Genomic DNA, 17,667 nt, shown 5'->3' on the forward strand with positions numbered 1-17,667 from the left:
AAAGAAGATCTGAGCTGAATGTGTGATTTAAAGCCAAACCCACATATGCCCAGCCTACACGAACTGAAACCCAGCCAAACCACAAATGGGTGAATGAGAAATAAATGCTTATTTTTAAATGTCAACACCAGCTTGGGTTTTTGTAACACAACTTTAGCATTTAGTTACATCTACCACTTACATATTACATGAAATTAATTTTTAATATTCATGTATTTTCTCTACATGAATACAAAGAATAAATATAGAGAATATAAAGAACATATACATAATCAAAGAGATAAATGTGTATGATGTATTAATTTATTTTCTAAATAGTAATGTGTAAGCTTTCTCCCTCTTATAAATTAATTATGGTGGAAATATTTCTGAGTTTTTGTCAACTTACAAAAGTTTATCTCGAATTCTGTCAATAACCAGTTGCTTGACCCATACAAAGATTTTTATCAACTTATTTAATGTTTTCTTGATTAACATTTTATGTTTTCCATCAAAGTATTTTCTAATCATGATAATAAAGAGTGACAGAAGGGGAAAGATAGAAAATTTAGTAAAACAAGATGTGTCCTAAAATATCTGAAATCCAGTAGAGGAAAAGAACAGACATGTAAAAAATAACAAAGGACACTGTTTATTACCCCATGAAAATGCCAACCTCCACCAAAATTAAATCTAACCATTGATCATGCTGCACTAAAACAAATTCAAAAGACACAGGTTGGTTTCATTCCTTGAGGAAGTGGGGCACACCCAAATGACTCTTGTACAACAACCTTGTGGTTATTGCATATACCTTTGACTGCCAGTTAACAATTTATTACTCTCACCTCCAAATCTATCCTTCAAACCCTGTTCTGAGATAAGGTAGCTAGATCCTATAAACTTTTCTCCCTTGTCAGAGCGCATGATGTTAAGTTGTGTAGTAAAAGGCACTGGACAGGCACTGCAGGACACAGGCTCTTCTTCCTGGTTTCATGGTGTTCTCTCTCCTTTGGCTACTATGTGGCTGTGGTATTCACTCTCCAGAAAGTTTTTAGGTCCATTCCTATTTATAGTTCCCTGTGCTCTACCCTCTGCCTGCTAACACTGGCAGGGAGGTCTTCCTTGTTGCCAGTCACAGCCTGAGATCCATCCTCACCAATTTCAGCCTACCGACTGAGGAATCAATCTGTCCCAGGGCAATCCAGTGAACATGTCTGCCATGAAGTTGTCTGCAGCCACACTGTCTTCAATGATATCCAAAACCCATCCTTAAGCAGTAGACCTGGCTACAAAGTAGATTCCTTCCTTGGGGGCTCTCCTTTAACCCTAAGGTATTCTTTGTAATTTTCTATTATCCCCTCTTCCTAGGCTATCCTCTAGAAACAGTTAATAATGTTTTACATCAGGCCTCCCCTAGTTTCCGTCTCTTGAGTTGACTCTGACTCATACACCTTACCATTCCAGGCTCTTGAATTCTCATTTTGAACAATTTCAAGGTCTAGGACAAATGAATTAATTTGAAAATATGAGTGGAATTACTCACCTCATTGAGACTTAGGAGTAACAGTTTTTGATTTTAGGTTTTGTCATTTATATATGATTATTTTAGTAAATAGTAAAAGTTTAAGAAACATATAATATGTACCTGGGTATATATTTAAAAATAATATAAATAAAGATTTAAAAATAATTCTACAACAACAAGAGTGAAGCCCCAGGCAAACTATGGACTTAAGGTGATTATGATACATCAATGTGGATTCATCCTTGGTAACAAATATACCATTCTGGTGAGTGATGTTGAGAATAGGGGAGGCTGTACATGTTCAGGGACAAGGGGCATATGGGAAATCTCTGTACATTTCTCTTGATTTTGTTGTGAACTTAACGCTACTCTAAAAAACAATATGTTAAAAAAATTCTAAGAAAATAATTGTATGGCTTTTCAAGAAACTACAAATATATTCTTTACAGATGGTGACAGTAACATTACACCAAATTTAGTTAAGCTAAAGTGCCTGGTGCTTACAAACATATATTTTTGTTTCTAAACAAGATGCAGGAGAAAGTTTGTTTTCTGGAAAATCCAAGAACGCACAATTCTTATCCCTCCCTGAAGATACTGGGAACCTGAAATACACAGATATCATTTATCTTAGTAAAATATAACGATATTTTGATGAATAAATATTATATTTAGACTAATAGTTATATATCTAATTCTGAATATTTCCCATGTATTTTTTCTATGGAAAAGTTTAAAGAACTGTTTTTATATAATTCTTCATATATTGCTTCCTTTTTCTTTCTAAGATTAATCCCTTTAAGGAATAAAATATAAAATTTCTCAAGAAACTTACAGTTTGGAAGAGATAGTTGAGCCATTTGGCCACACCCATGCATTATTACTGGTGCTGTGACAGAGTCCAATCCATGAAAAAACATAGAAGGAGTTCAGAAAATTCTATAGAAAAGAAATTTTATTAGAATTCAAATAAATTTTTATACTAATTTAAATTTGGTAATAACAAACAAAGTTATTTATTTTTTTACTTTAGAGAGTCTCTCAATTTACAATATGTTACATATTGGACAATTAGGTAAATGTATTAGTATGACTAAGTGAAGAGGACAAACTGACAATGACACAATTTCAAGGCTCTGAGAATTGATCAAAGACAAACAATAATTTGTGAAGTGGAAAAAAATAAAGCAAATTTGTAGTCTTCTGGTCTAGTACTGCTCCAATGTCTACCCTCATCCACACCCCATCTCACTGAGCAAAAGAATTGTAGTATTTACAATTTGAGGAAGGCTGCAAAAACAATGCCGTAGTTGCCAAAGGTGTAGATTTGATTAGGAGAGAAGAATGGGTCACTAAACAGTCCACTACTTTTTCATTTCAAAGTGCTGAATTTTCTAGGTAACTAATGAAGAAAATATGTACTTTTTCTAGTTCAAGGTTATGGTGTCCTTTGTGTCAAGCATAGTGCCAACCATAAATATAATGGCAAGGTACTAAAAATGAACGTACAATAGAAGAGATGACGTTAGGTCTACACATCCTTGACTGATGGAAAAAAACATGCAGATCTGTAGAAGAGACCAAGATGATCCTCGTAACAAGTAAAAACCAAAGTAGATGTGAGAACTAATTACAAAGTTATAAGCATTCCCCAAAACACACACACACACACACACACACACACGTAGACAAATGGTAGACAGTGGAAGCCCTACTGACTTGCAATATTTGAATACAACCGTTTACAAGAATTACTGGTTGACAACTAAGCAATGCAATCACAAGGGTAATTCCTAGGAAGTCAAGCTAAAAAATAAACAATAAGAATTTGAAAAAACTGGGCAGAACTATCACAGGCACACTTCAGAGGAAAAGATTCTGGAGAAAAGTTTATGCATGTTCTAAAAGGTAATAAATCTAAGAAACATGAAATGGAATCCATGTTTACCACACTATATTATAAAGTGTCTACTTAAAAAGGAAGAAAACTTGCAAAGAAACTAGAAAATGTCTTCCATATTCAGGGAAAAAGTCAGACAATAGAATCTTTTACCAAGATTAAATGTTAGATGTATTAGAAAAATATTAATTATTATAGACATACGCAAATTATAAAGTAAACTATGTTCAAATAACCTAATGAAAATATGATGGTAGTGACAAAACAAGTAGAAAATATCAATAGAGAAATAAAAATTTTATAAAACAATTGATTAGAAATTTTGTGTTGACAAACATATTACGTGAAATGAAAAATTCATCAAATTGAATCTACAGAAAATTTGAGATGCAGAAGAAAGAAGTGATGAAATTGAGGATGGAATGATAGAAATTATTTTTCCAAGAGGAAAAAGAGAGAAAAATTAACACAGCTCAGAGACCTTTGAGACAGTATCAAGAAAACCAAGATAGGCATAAATATAGTTTGAGAAGAAGAGAGACAGCAAGGGACAGCAAAAAAATTTTAAGCCACAATGAATGAACAACTTCTTAATTTATATTTCAAAAATATTGATAGACCCAAGGAGTCCAGCAAATACTAACATGTTGAACACATTGAAATCCATATCTGAAAACATCATAACAAATGAGTGAAGAACACTTGAAGACAAAGACAAAGAAATAATCTTGATGGAATAGATAGGATTATTAGGTGACTTGAGTCAGTGCGAAAATCAGGGAATGGGTGAGATGTCTCCCACCTCCAGCAACACTTAGACCACATTATGTTCACATTTGTCATGGATGCTATTCCAGTATGGAGGGGGATGACATTAGCAAAATGGAAGAATAAGAAGCCTCAGTCTCTTGTTCCCCCATGAAAACAATTTAACAATATTTTCAGAAATAAACCCACGTATATTTGGTCTAATGATTTTTGGCAAGGATGTCAAGACCATTTCATGGGAAAAGGACAATGTCCTCCACAGACATGTTGGGAAAACTGGCTCTTCACATTCAAAGAATGATTTTGGATACTTACATTACACCACATACAAAAGTTAACTCAAAAAGTATTAAAGACCTAACATAAGACCTAAAACACCTAGCAAAAACCATAGAGGGAAAGTTAATGACATTGGATTTGGCAGTGATTTCTTCAAAATGACACCAAAAGTACAGGCAACAAAAGCAAAAACAGACAAACGGTACTACATCAAACTAAAATATTTTGTGCATTAAATGGCACAAGGTACAGAATAAGAGAAAATATCTGCAACTGATATCTGATAAGGGGTAAATATCCAAAATATATATAAAAAAAAAACCTCCTCCAATTCAACAGCAACAATAAAGAACAAGTAACCTAATTTAAAAATGGGCAAAGGAATTGAATAAACACCTTTCCCAGGAAGATATCCAATGGCCAACAAGCATATGAAACGATGCTCAATATCTCTAATTATTAAAGAAATGCAAATCGAGACCTCAATGAGATATCACCTCTAACCCATTAGAAAGGCTACTATCAAAAAAAAAAATAACAAGTGTTGGAAAGGATGTGGAGAGAAAAACAACTCTTGTACACTGTTGGTGGGAATGTAAATTGGCCATCCATTATGGAAAACAGTATGGAGGTTCCTCAAAAAATGAATAACAGAATTACTACATGAATCAACAATCCCACTGATATATGTGGAAATAGATCCAAAAGAATTGAAAAAAAGATCTTGAAGAGATATTTATACATCTATGTTCATAGCAGTCAAGAATGTTCGATGTTCAAGATAGCCAAGTGGTAAAAGCAACCCAAATGTCCATTGGTGGATGAATGGAAAAGAAAATGTGGTATATACAAACAATATGACATTATTCAGTCTTAAAAAGGAAGGAAATCCTGTCACATGCTACAACATGGATGAAACTCATTCAATATGCTAAGGGAAATAAGCCAGTCACAAAAAAGTGCATGATTCCACTTACATTAGGTTTCTAAAGTAGGGAAACTCATAAAATCAGAAAGTAGAATGGCAATTGCCAAAGGTTGCATGTTTAGGGGGATGAGGGAATTTATTGGCTATAGAGTTTCAATTTTGGAAGTTGAAAAATTTCTAGATATCTGTTGCATGACAATGCAAATATAGTCAACACTGATAAATTGTACACTTGATCTCTTTGTAGTGTATACAGATGTAGAATTATAAGGTTGCACATCTGAAACTTATATAATAAAAGAAAGATTCTCCTAATTTAAAAAAATGGTTAAGATGTATGATATAGTTAAAATGTCACAGATAATTTGTAAAATATTATATGATTCCACTCTATGACATTCTGGAAAATGAAAAACTGTTGTAAATTTTATGCTATGTGTTTTTGAAATCAGCAAGGGGGACAAACTACCCATTACATATGGAAAATAACAACATGATTAATAGATGAGTTCTCCTCAGAAACAATGAAGGACAGAAGGCAGTGAATGACATATTCAAAGAAGTGAAAGTAGTGGAAAAAAAAACAACAAGACTCTGTCAAACAAAAATTCTAAATTCAGCAAAACAGTCCTGCAAAAAAGGTGCACTAAGGATCTTACAACATACATGGAAACAGAGAGAATTTCTTATTAGCAGAACTGCCTTCCCAAAATATTCTTCAGCTAAAAAGTAAAAGATACTAGATGGTAACTCATATCCACAAGAAGGAATGAAGATCAGCACAAATCGTAAATATGTAGGGAAATAAGAGTTTGTGTGTGTGTGTATGTGTGTTTTCTTCTCTTAATTTCTTCAAAAAATAAGGTTATTTAAGCAATAATTATAACACTGTATGGTTGGGTACTTATCATATATGGATACAACCTTGTATGGTAAGTAGGCACCTAGCGGGAGGAAAGAAAACTGTACTTTTTTAACATTTATTCATTTCTCTGGTGCAAAGACACCTAGAATGGTCATTTCAAGTCACCAGTGTGAAATCATAAATGCAGTGCTGGAAAGGATGTGCATAATTGGTGTTCACCATCCAGTGCTACCTGGCTTCAGTACATGGTTAGGAGTAATATTAAGACCATAAAGGAGCGGGGAAGGAAATGGAGCTATGTTGGTGCTAAGTTGCTGTATTTTACTGGAATTAGTCAGAATTAACTTGAAGTAGATCAGCTAAAGATATATTTGTAATACCCTCAGCAATTACTAAGAAGATAACTTAAAAAATATAGCCAAACTATCAATAGAGGGATTAAAATGGCACACTAAAATAATGTGTGTTTAACACACAAGATGTCAGGAAAGGTGGAAGAAAAGAAGAAGAGACACAGATATAGAACACATAGTGAAACAGCAGTCTTAAATCCAACTATACCAATAGGTATATTAAATGTGAATGAATAAACATGGCAATCAAAAGATAGATGTTGTCATATTGAATAAAAAAGTAAGATTCATCTGTACGCCCTCTATAGCAACCACACTTCAGATTCAAACACACAAATAGACAAAAGTAAAAAGATGGAAAAAGATATACCCTATAAACAAAACACATAAGTGAGCAGAAGTAGCTAATCTAATATCAAAGTAGCTGTTAAAACAAGAAATATTATTAGAAATAAAAAGAAACATTTCAGGGGCCAGCCCCGTGGCGAAGTGGTTAAGTTCGCGCGCTCTGCTTCAGTGGACCAGGGTTTCGCTGGTTCGGATCCTGGGCGGGGACATGGCATAGCTTGTGAGGCAACTCTCAGGCAGGATCCCACATGCCTCAACTAGAAGGACCCACAACTAAAAAATATACAATTATGTACTGGCAGGATTTGGGGAGGAAAAGGAGGGGGGAAAAAGAATATTGGAACAGTTGTTAGCTCAGGTGTCAACCTTTGAAAAAAAAAAAAGAATCATTTCAAAATGTTAAAACCATCAGTATAAGAGGAACATAAAACAATGAAAACATATATTCACCTAACCAGAGAATCCTCAAAAAAATGAAATGGAAACTATTGAGTCAAAAGGAAAAATAAACAATTCAATAATTATTGTTGGAGATTTAAAAGCTCTTCCTTCAGTAGCTGATAGAACAGCCAATCAGGAAACCAGAAAGACTATAAAACCACTAGGAACCAGCTTGATATAGCTGGCATATATAGAAAGTATTCTAGTTCATACATAAGTATCAATAATTTAAAAGAATTGTAACAATTCAAAGGATATTCTCTGAAGACAAAGCAATAAATTGGAAATCAGAAAAGATATATGGGGAATTCTCAAACATTTGCAAAGAAATACACTTCTGGAAAACGTATAGTTCAAAGATGAAATCAAAAGTGAAATGAGAAAATACCTTATAATAAATGATAATAAAATGAGAATATACAGAAAATTTACAGTGGAACTAAATTAATACTTAGAGGTAATTCATAGCGTTGTCTCACATTTAAAAGGGAGAATGTTGTAAATGAGTTATCTGAGCTGCTTTCCTCTCAAGCTTAAAAGAAGAATCAACTAAAGTTGTAGAAATAAGAAATAATAAACATATATTTAGTTGAAAGTTTATGCTGAAATCTGTCCAGCAGAATAACTCTTGGTAACCCCAAATGGAACGGTATCCAAACATTCCATGAGAATCAGCAATAGAATGGATAAATACATCCTAGTATCATTAGACAATGCAACACCAAGAAGGTGTGGACCATTTCCAACTTCACCCAACAATATGGATGAATCTCACAATTTAGCTTCACCTGAAAAAGCCCAAAGTAAAGAATATATATTTTGTGATTCCATTTATATAAGGTACTTTTTAATGAAGAAAAGAACATGAGATGGTCATTTTGTAGTGCAAGTAAATTTCAATTTCTCATTCCGGGTGATGGTTACACTTGATGAAAATTCAGTAAGCTGTAGGGAGATAGTATGTGCATCCTCCTGTATGTATATTATACCCCAATAAAATTATCATAAGACAATATTATGAAAATATGCAAATACATTTTGAAATGGACACAAAGTGGAAGAAATTCTAACAAATACAACTTGTGAAAACTAAAACAAAAAGCAACAAAAATACAGGAATTTTCTTATAACTTCTATTAGAAACTTATCTGTAATTCAAAAACTTCCCACACTCAGTCATAGACCATACTGATGCTGATGTAAGCGATACATGTAAAGAAAAATATAATGCCAATCTTACAAAATCTCTTGTAGGGTAGAGGAAAGAGAAAACACCTGCAGCAAGATGAAGGAGGCTAATAAAATGTATGCGTATTTTTGATGATAATACACACAAGAAAGAAATTACATGTCATTGGCAATCATAAAGTGATGTAAGCATTTCAGCAATATATAAAATTAATAGACTATGACACAAGGAGATTTATTGAAGCAATAGCATGTTGGATTTACATTTGAAATTCCATAAAATTAACCCATCACATTAACAGAGTAAAAAAGAAAAATGATGTCATCACTTTGATACAGAACATATTGATGAGATTAACAGTCATTCTTGCTTTACAAAAAAGGCAAAGTAATCTTTACAAAAATAGGAATAAAAAGGAAAAATCCATGCAAAGACCTAGAAGAGACCATAACTTTGAAAAAGGAGAACTGATATCAACTAGTACAAATTTACCATTAAAAAAACAGTGCTTAGAGTAAGGAATTGGCATAAAAACAGATGACTAGATCTTGAAAACTGTTAGAAAGTACAAAACTATACCCACACGTATATGGAATGCATATTTCAACAAAAATGCAAACTCATTAAGTGGAGAAAGTATAATGTTTTCAATAAATGTTGCAGAAAAGATTGGCTATCAATATGCAATGTAATAACAATAATTTTATCCATACGTCACACTATATGCAAAAATAAGCTCAGAATTGGTCACAAACCAAGGTGTAAGCTATAAAACCTCAAGATGTATTAGAAAAATCTACATGACCTTGGCTTAGGCAGAGATTTCTTAGATACAACACTAAAACTGTGATCCAGAAAATAACAAATTAATGAACAGTACCACATAAAATTAGAAAACTTTTGCTGTTTCAAGAGAAAAAAAGACAAATCATTGACTTGGAGAAAATATTTGCCAATTATACATACGATAAAAGAGTAATTTCCTGGAGGTAAAAGAACTCTCAAAACAAAAAACAAAACATATGCAAAATATTTCGATGGATAGTTCACCAAAAAAAAAAAAAAAATACAGATGGCAAATGAGTACATGAAAAGATGGTCAATATTATTAGTTTTAGGAAAAGTCAAACAAAACTACTACAGATCGGACCTCCTGTTCTGGGAAGATGGAGCGGATGTACTTTTCAGCGGTAGCACTTTTACTGTATAGTACTTCTGGAAAGAAGGAGTGGATGATACTTTTCACTATTCCTTCCATTAAATACGGCTAAAAACACTGGACACTGTATATAAGACAAACATGAGAAGATTCTGAAAAGTGATGAGAAAGCTGACGGAAATGGGACTTGAGACCTGAGGAGTGATATTGCAGTGAGCTCGCTGAGAATTTCTTTTAATCTCGGATATCCCAGGCTGGATGCTGGAGAAATAGGCAAACTAGAACTCCAGTGGGTACGGACAAAAATCCCAAGAAAAGACTTCTCTCTGCAAAGGACCAGGAAAGGGGCAGGCTAGATAAACAGAAACATTTTAGACTCTTAACTGCCTTATTCCAACCAAAATCCATAGAAAAGTTCGGTGAAAATATCACTCAGGAATGAAGGAGAATTTAAGATATTCTCAGATAAAGGGAAACTCAGAAAATGTGTCATCATCCAGGCCCAGTCTAAAAGAATAGATAAAAGAAATCATCTAAGCAGAAATTAAATGGATCTTCAAGAAGGAAGAGAGAACAAAAGAAAGAATAAAAATATCATTAGATACAATAGACTTTCCTTCTCCTCTTGTGTTTTCTAAATTGATAGTTGAAGTAAAATTATCAGTTGAAGAAATATTGAACATTCTTCCATGTAATTCTTGATATATGTAAATGAAATACATAGGAAGATTATAAATATACATAGTAAAGGGACATAAAGGAAAGTAAGATTCTCCATTTCACTCAAACTGCTGTAGACTACTACAGACTATACAGACTGTGATAAAACATATATTATCATCAATACTAATATAATATAGAATACATATTATCCATATAAAGCAGACTAGAGCACATATGTATATATGTTTATAAACATAGGAAAGATATTTATGAAAAGAAAGATCATCTTTGCTATAAATTATGCTCTATCAATTAGGTAATGATGTAAAGAAGTATAAACTTCACTTCCATCTCATCTTCACATGCATCACAAATACAGCATCACAAAAAATAAATTCCCAATGGATTATAGACCCAAATGTAAAAGTTAAGAAATAATGAGAAAAGATAAAACCTAGAGAGTAATATAGAAGATTATATTCACAAACTTGGACTAATTTCTGAAAGGGGTCCAAAATAATCACTAACACCAAAAAAGAAAAATTGGACTCTGATCACATTAATAAATTCTGGTCATTAAAAGACTCCAATATGAGAGTAAAACTCAAAGTCACAAAGTCAAAAAAATTTATTTGCATCTCATAAACTCAAAAAGGAGCACATATCCAAAATATAACAAGAACTCCTAGGAAGGTAATTGACAGACATCGTGTAAGAGAAATGGTGGACAAGGCAAGGACAAGACAAGACACATGAACAGGCACTTCCCATTACTGCAAAAGAGATGTCTTAATGGTTAAGAGCCCAGAAAAATATGTTCAATCCACTAGGAATCAGTAAAATGTCTACTAATGTCATAATGATACTGTAATATAACAATCAGAACTTTAAAATTTCTGAGAGTACTAAGTTTTGGATCAAGAGACTATAGGATAAAATATGTATTTACACAAAACTAGGAAAATGTTTTGACAATTTAATCAATTGGACATACACATATATTTATGAACCTGCAATTTTATTCTGATGCATAGAGGACACTATATTATAATTATACAAAGTGCAATTATAATAATATAATAGTATTTATAAATTATCATATTTTTATAAATATAATCATGTTATATTAATATAATTTATTACATGACATATTTATATATAATATATAAATTATTTAATACATCATGTGGAAAAAGATATACACAAGAGTTTTCATAAAAAATTATCCATAATACCCGTTTTAAAAAGTAACTAAATTTTTACTCAGTAGCATAGATTAAAAAATGTCAAATCCATACAATACATAGCTGAAATTAACAAACTACAGGTAAATGCAAAAGTATGGATGAATTGCAAAAATATAAGGTAGGAGTGAAGAAGACACAAGAATGCATACTGAATCTTCCATTTATATAAATCTCAAAAACATGCAGTGATACTTTATAATGTTGAAAACCAGAACAGTGGTTAAGTGAGGAGGTAGCAGAAGTGTTGAGAGTTCACCCAGGGGCGGGCTGCCTGGGGCTGGAAACTTCTATTTCATGACCTGAATTGTAATTACGTAGGTCTTTTCAGTTTGTGATCAACTTGCACAATCATGATATGTTTAGCTTCCTTGATGCATGGTATAACTAAAGAGTAAAGTTAATTTAGGAAAAAAAGCATTTATAGAAACATGGTTTTCTATGAAAAGCAAGAAGTGAAAACTATCAAATGTGCATTAGTGACATAAAAATATAAATAAAATATAAAGTTAAACAATGGAATAACAACAGGCTTTAAAATAAAACTCTACAGATAGGTAAAAAAACATGGCTGAATTCTACAATATAAGATTGACTGAAATAAGCTTTTAATAAAATACTAGAAACAACTTAAAATCTTACCATTTCTTCTTCATTATCTATATAAAGCAGGTTAGAGTTCTTCGAAGCACACGCCATCAAGCTCTCATTCCATGCTTTTCTTTCAATACTAATGTAATAGCAATTGTTGGAATATGTTAACCACTCATTTGGACAATGACCACAACGATATTCTGAAGAAAGATTATGTATTGTTATTCAAAGCAATTGAATTTTTGAATTCTAAAAAATGAAAATTATGTACTTGCATAGGTGTAAACATATATGTACGTAACATATCTATACATCCTCACACGTTGGTACACATAAAGAAAACAAAACACACTTACATACACACTTACAGAGAAGGGCCAGTCTCTCATCCCCTAATTTATATGCCACTAATTTAGAATGCAAGCACACAAAGAAAAGTATCCACTCTGCACATGTCCTGCAAGTCAGCAAATGGAAGTATTTTAGATTAGTAAAATTATTTATCTCTTATCAGTAGGAAATTTGAGCCAATCCACAACAATGGGTATGGTGATTTTAAATGAAATTTCTTCATATTGTTGCATAAGAAGGAATACTCTCCTCTAATCATTATTTATGAACATTACTCAATTTTAATTCATTTCCACAAAAAAAATCTATTATCATTTTTTCTTAGCTTAAGATAGACATAAAATGTAAACTATACTAATATTAGAACTTTGAAAATCAGTATATACCTGTCTGGTTCCTTGTTATCGGGGTTGAATTGTTTTGCTCCAGAATTACAGTAGCTATAAAAATTAAAGTAATGCATATAAAAATTAATATCTAAATAAATCATAGCTTCTTACTTTAAAATTTAGTGTATTGTTTAGAATTAGAATAATCTAATTTTAGAAGATGTTACCAAAACATTAATAAAGTAATGAAGACCAAGGGAAAAATATCTCCAAAGCCTAAAGGACCAAGCCTTACCATCTCTTATAGTATTTGGTTTAATCAATCTTCAAGAACTAATTTGTTATTTCTCAATAAGGTCTTTCAGTCTCCTCAAGTATGTCTTTGAGTTATGAAATCAGAATACATACATACGCAAGACTTTCTATATTCATTCTGTTATTTATAATTTGACAAATTCAGAATAACCATTCCACATTTACTCTAAAACCATACATTAAAATGAGAGTTCTAATCCATAATATTATGAAACGTTTGGAGGCACTGACGATCATTAAAGTAAAAAGTTCCCTTATAATCTTTCAAAAATGTACTTACAGGTAATAACAGCTATTGTTACCACTGTGGATAACAAGACAAAGCAGATGATTCCCAGGATCCCAGCAACGAGCTTCCCCGGTGGTGATGGTAAATCTGCAGAGAGAAAAATGAAAACACTGAGAAAGGAGAGATGGAGACTACATACAAGGGAACTCACATGCACAGGAATCATACATATAAACTCGGACCCCAAACTCACATCTACCATTGTAATCTCTCTCTCAGAATATTCCATGGCATTTTCTGTAAACATAATGCTCCGTGAGCTGTTAGTCAAAAACTAGAAATTTTGACAATGCCTGAATGAAATTAGTCCTCGGATGTCGTATTAGAATGCCATATTCCAACTTCAAGCTCTGATCCTCACATATAAAAATTAGGTGAGCTTATTCCCTTTTCCCACACTTCTGCACCCAGCTGCCCATCCTAGAGCAGTTATACTGTGTGTCTGTTAGATGTTTTACCTTTGCAGTGGTCGTTCTTGTCATCCCCTAGAAGATCCCGAGAGGCATCTTGAAAGTTTAATTCCGCATAAGTTATTTCCTGTTCAGTTACTGAAATGGAGCTTTTAGTGCCCTTAGACTTCATTTGCTGTCTCCTTGAGTCCTTCACCATATTCAATTCTGCGTAGTTTTCTCTTTGGTTATTCATCTCTACAGCTGAGTAATGTCAGAGACAGTGTTCTATGAAAGCTGCACTTAAGTGGTTAATAAATGGTGTGTATCATAAGATCCCTAGTATACCTAAAGGGGTGGGGTGTGAGATGAGTAATAGTACTAATTTTGCAGATGAACAATGTAAAAGTGTGGTTCTAATTTCCTTAGAACTTTAAACATGTGTTTCGTGATAGTAGAAGTGGTTTTCAAAATAATATTATATGTTTGACACAATGCTATTTGTTGGAGAAATGTAAAGCAATAAATTAGTAAGGAATATAGAAGTTCATGAATAATAACATCCTTGTAACTTAAAGTCAGATTCCATAGAAACATTTTAATACTATTAGAATATTGGGTTAAAATTAAAATGCCGTATTAAGAAAAAAATGATGCACCAATCATTATGACAATTTTTAAATCCATTCATGGTTAAAAATTGAGTGTTAATAAGTTGGGGGAATAGTAGTGTTAGCATATATAGTAATTTCCTGCACTAAAATTTAGTGACTTACATTTATTTATTAAAGAGGATGAGATACTATCACATCATCTTTTATTTTGAATGATTGTGCAGATGTGAAAAGTCATTAAAATTATAAGGAAACATTTTATATGTTGAAAAATGTTAGATGACACACTAAATCTATTCAAAACCTAAACAATATTGAAAACAAAAAAAATTAAATATTTATTTGACATTAGAAATGGCCTATTGATTCAATGGCAAAGATGCAAAATCATAAAATGATAAATAAAAGTGTAGATCATTTATGGAAGAGCACTGTTGCTTCAAAATTCCAGAAAGATCCCATGGCTGTTAAAGTCAGTGAGAGTAGTTTAGTTGTGCAAACAGTTGTGATAAATCAGGTAATGTAATTTGATAATTCACTCAATGAGCTCTACAATCAGTGAGATCTGGAATTAATTCTGGTTTTAAAATTTGCAATGTACGACCTTTAAAAAGTTACTTAGTGTCTAACAACCTGGTTTACTAATCTAAAATGAGAATAAAAATATCTAATATATAATGCATGTAAAACACATATTACTCAATCTGGCTGCTATAAGATCTCAATAATATGCTTATTATTTTAATTATTGTTTTAACATAATTGCTATGTTATTGTTTCTGAACTATAACAATGAGACCATGTAACATAATTCATGAGAGAGGAGTCGCTTTATCAGTGTGGTGTATCTTTTTTGAACTATTTTGTGTAACTTAAAAAAATTTTTGATTGTTTATAGTTAACTTTTAACTAGCATTTTACAGAAGGTAACTCATCCTGATTTTGATTAAAAATAAAACTGCTTTTATTTAATCTAAGTACGTATACGAGGAATTACGTTTGACCTTCATGATTTGATGAATTCATTCTAAGAATCTTTTTTTAAAGGCTAGGCTAATTAAAAATAATATCTATTTATATCTATTTTGATTATAAAATCCAAAATTAAGTATTTATTGTCATGATGCTTATAAGATTTCACTTTTAGTTGTGTTGATTTACAAACCCAATTATGCATGTGTGTATGCATTTAACTAATCCTTCAAAGGCAGGAATTTGAATATTTTAAGAAATCCTCCTACATATTTTTTATTTTATTCTTGTTTTTACCTGCATTATTCAAATAAAGATACCAATGTTTTTTTCTGATTTGATTGTATACTCACTGTACCTCAGTTGCATCATATCTAGCATTTGTAATCTCCCACTAAATGAGCTGGCTAGTAGAGAGACAGGAGAGTAGCCACACATACCTTCTGTTAGCCAGAAAGTGGTGCATCCTGTAGGGGGAGGCCAGGTTACTCCTGTAAACAAACAATATCTGCGGTCTTCACACACTGCCTGGTGAAGATGCAGAGTGAAGCCATAGGAGAGACAGCAGATTTCTCATCAATGTGTCACTTAAAGTTTGAACAGGAAATTCTTACACCTGGGCTGTTTTGAAGACAGTTCATGTCCTCGCACACCTTCAGAATACAGGAAACTTTGAGCTTGTAGTGAGTCATTCAGTTTGTACATTAGTAAGTGCCTCTGAGACATTGTTTTCATATTCTAAAAGATATCAGGCGAGAGATACTTGATCACCTCATGCTGTTAATTTGCTTCCATCTCAATCACAAAGACTGAAAACCCAGGTCTTGTTGAGAGTATCTGAGATGTTTAAATTTTACTTTCAGACAAGTTGCTAAAATATGGCATTGCATACTTCTTTTCCTTATACCCTTGTTATGTCATTTCTATTATCATGGAAAAATTTCTTAAATCATAATCCCATTAACAGTGTATATTTAATGATATTTGTCACTAATTATTCTGAAGAATTACTATATGTTCAACCTTATTGTAACTGTTGCAAAGACATTGGTTCCCAAACGTATCTTCTCCAATTCTCTGCCCTAGTTCTTAAACTACCTACATTTAATTTTATTATTTTAAATACGTTATTTAGATTTCCCTTGATGAAAATAATTGTCTCTGGGAAGGATAAAACATTTAAAATATGGAAAAATATCACCATGCCAGAGATTGAGATATTAAATAACTACTCACTATATTATTCATTGATACATCCTACAATCATAACTAATTGTCTGTATTTTAATAAGAATATTTGTAGTAAATGACAAAAGCCGAAGTCTAGCCATGTAAGGGGAAGACAAAGATAATTTTTTAAAATTTCACGTAACCAAAAAATGAGAGGACCAAAAAGCAGACTTTTAAAATACAAGTTAAATGACACAAGCATCAAAAGAAATAAAACGTTAAATATAAATGATCTTGTTGGTATCAAATGGAATTCTTTTCATCATTCTTCACCTTGTATCAAGAAAAGGGAGAATGTTTGCCTATCATTTATATGGAAATCCACTTTCAATACAGTCACTAGGAGGTTGAGTTCAGACAATCTCAAACTAACTTTTTAAAATCTAGAAAAATGGAATTAAATCCATAGTTATGTCCTAGTAATCTGGACTAATATTTGAGCCTTCTATAAAAATGGCTAATGATGGCTGGCTATCTGTGTATTTCTATCATATTTTATTATTTTTTCAAAAACTAAATTGATAATCTCTCCTTTTCTATTAGCCACATTACAGAATTGTAACAAAGTATTCATTAATGATATCAAACAACGTAAAGTTCACTAATGTTACCTTTTTAAATTTGAAGTACTTATATCTACTATTCCTATAGTCATACACTTTGCTATTTTAGACTAAATAACGTTATATATAAATGTATGTAGGTATACACAAAAGTAGAAGTATGTGTTCACTTCCTGGCATTTAACTTCAATGAAATTTATGCTCAGACAATATAAAGCCACAATAAAAATTACTCAAAATAATAAGATCAATTATAATGTACTTTTTATGATATAAATCTATATATATATATATCATATACAATGAATATATAAATATATAAATATATATCATATATGATACATATATATAGTGACTAATTCTAATAATGGCTATAC

At 31.9% G+C, this 17,667-nt stretch overlaps 1 protein-coding gene across 3 annotated transcripts in view; it reads right to left on the reverse strand.

The window, feature by feature from the left end:
* Window positions 1-615: 615 nt before the first annotated feature.
* Window positions 616-17,667, reverse strand: part of LOC100062823 (NKG2-A/NKG2-B type II integral membrane protein) — a 100,304-nt gene continuing 83,252 nt past the window's right edge. The window contains exons 1-7 of one of the 3 annotated variants that reach the window (XM_070269879.1): window positions 15,938-16,078; window positions 13,981-14,175; window positions 13,514-13,609; window positions 12,976-13,029; window positions 12,287-12,438; window positions 2,343-2,446; window positions 616-2,112 (exon numbers count right to left, since the gene is read on the reverse strand). In XM_070269879.1, coding sequence (XP_070125980.1) covers window positions 1,992-2,112; window positions 2,343-2,446; window positions 12,287-12,438; window positions 12,976-13,029; window positions 13,514-13,609; window positions 13,981-14,167 — 714 coding nt within the window. In that variant the 5' untranslated portion in view covers window positions 14,168-14,175; window positions 15,938-16,078 and the 3' untranslated portion in view covers window positions 616-1,991. Of the gene's footprint in view, window positions 2,113-2,342; window positions 2,447-12,286; window positions 12,439-12,975; window positions 13,030-13,513; window positions 13,610-13,980; window positions 14,275-15,937; window positions 16,079-17,667 lie in introns of those variants that run through there. The other 2 variants (XM_014740507.3, XM_070269877.1) reach the window with 2 other exon arrangements.

The sequence above is a fragment of the Equus caballus genome, chromosome 6 (genome assembly GCF_041296265.1).
Source record: "Equus caballus isolate H_3958 breed thoroughbred chromosome 6, TB-T2T, whole genome shotgun sequence".
NCBI classification, from domain to species: Eukaryota; Metazoa; Chordata; class Mammalia; order Perissodactyla; family Equidae; genus Equus; species Equus caballus.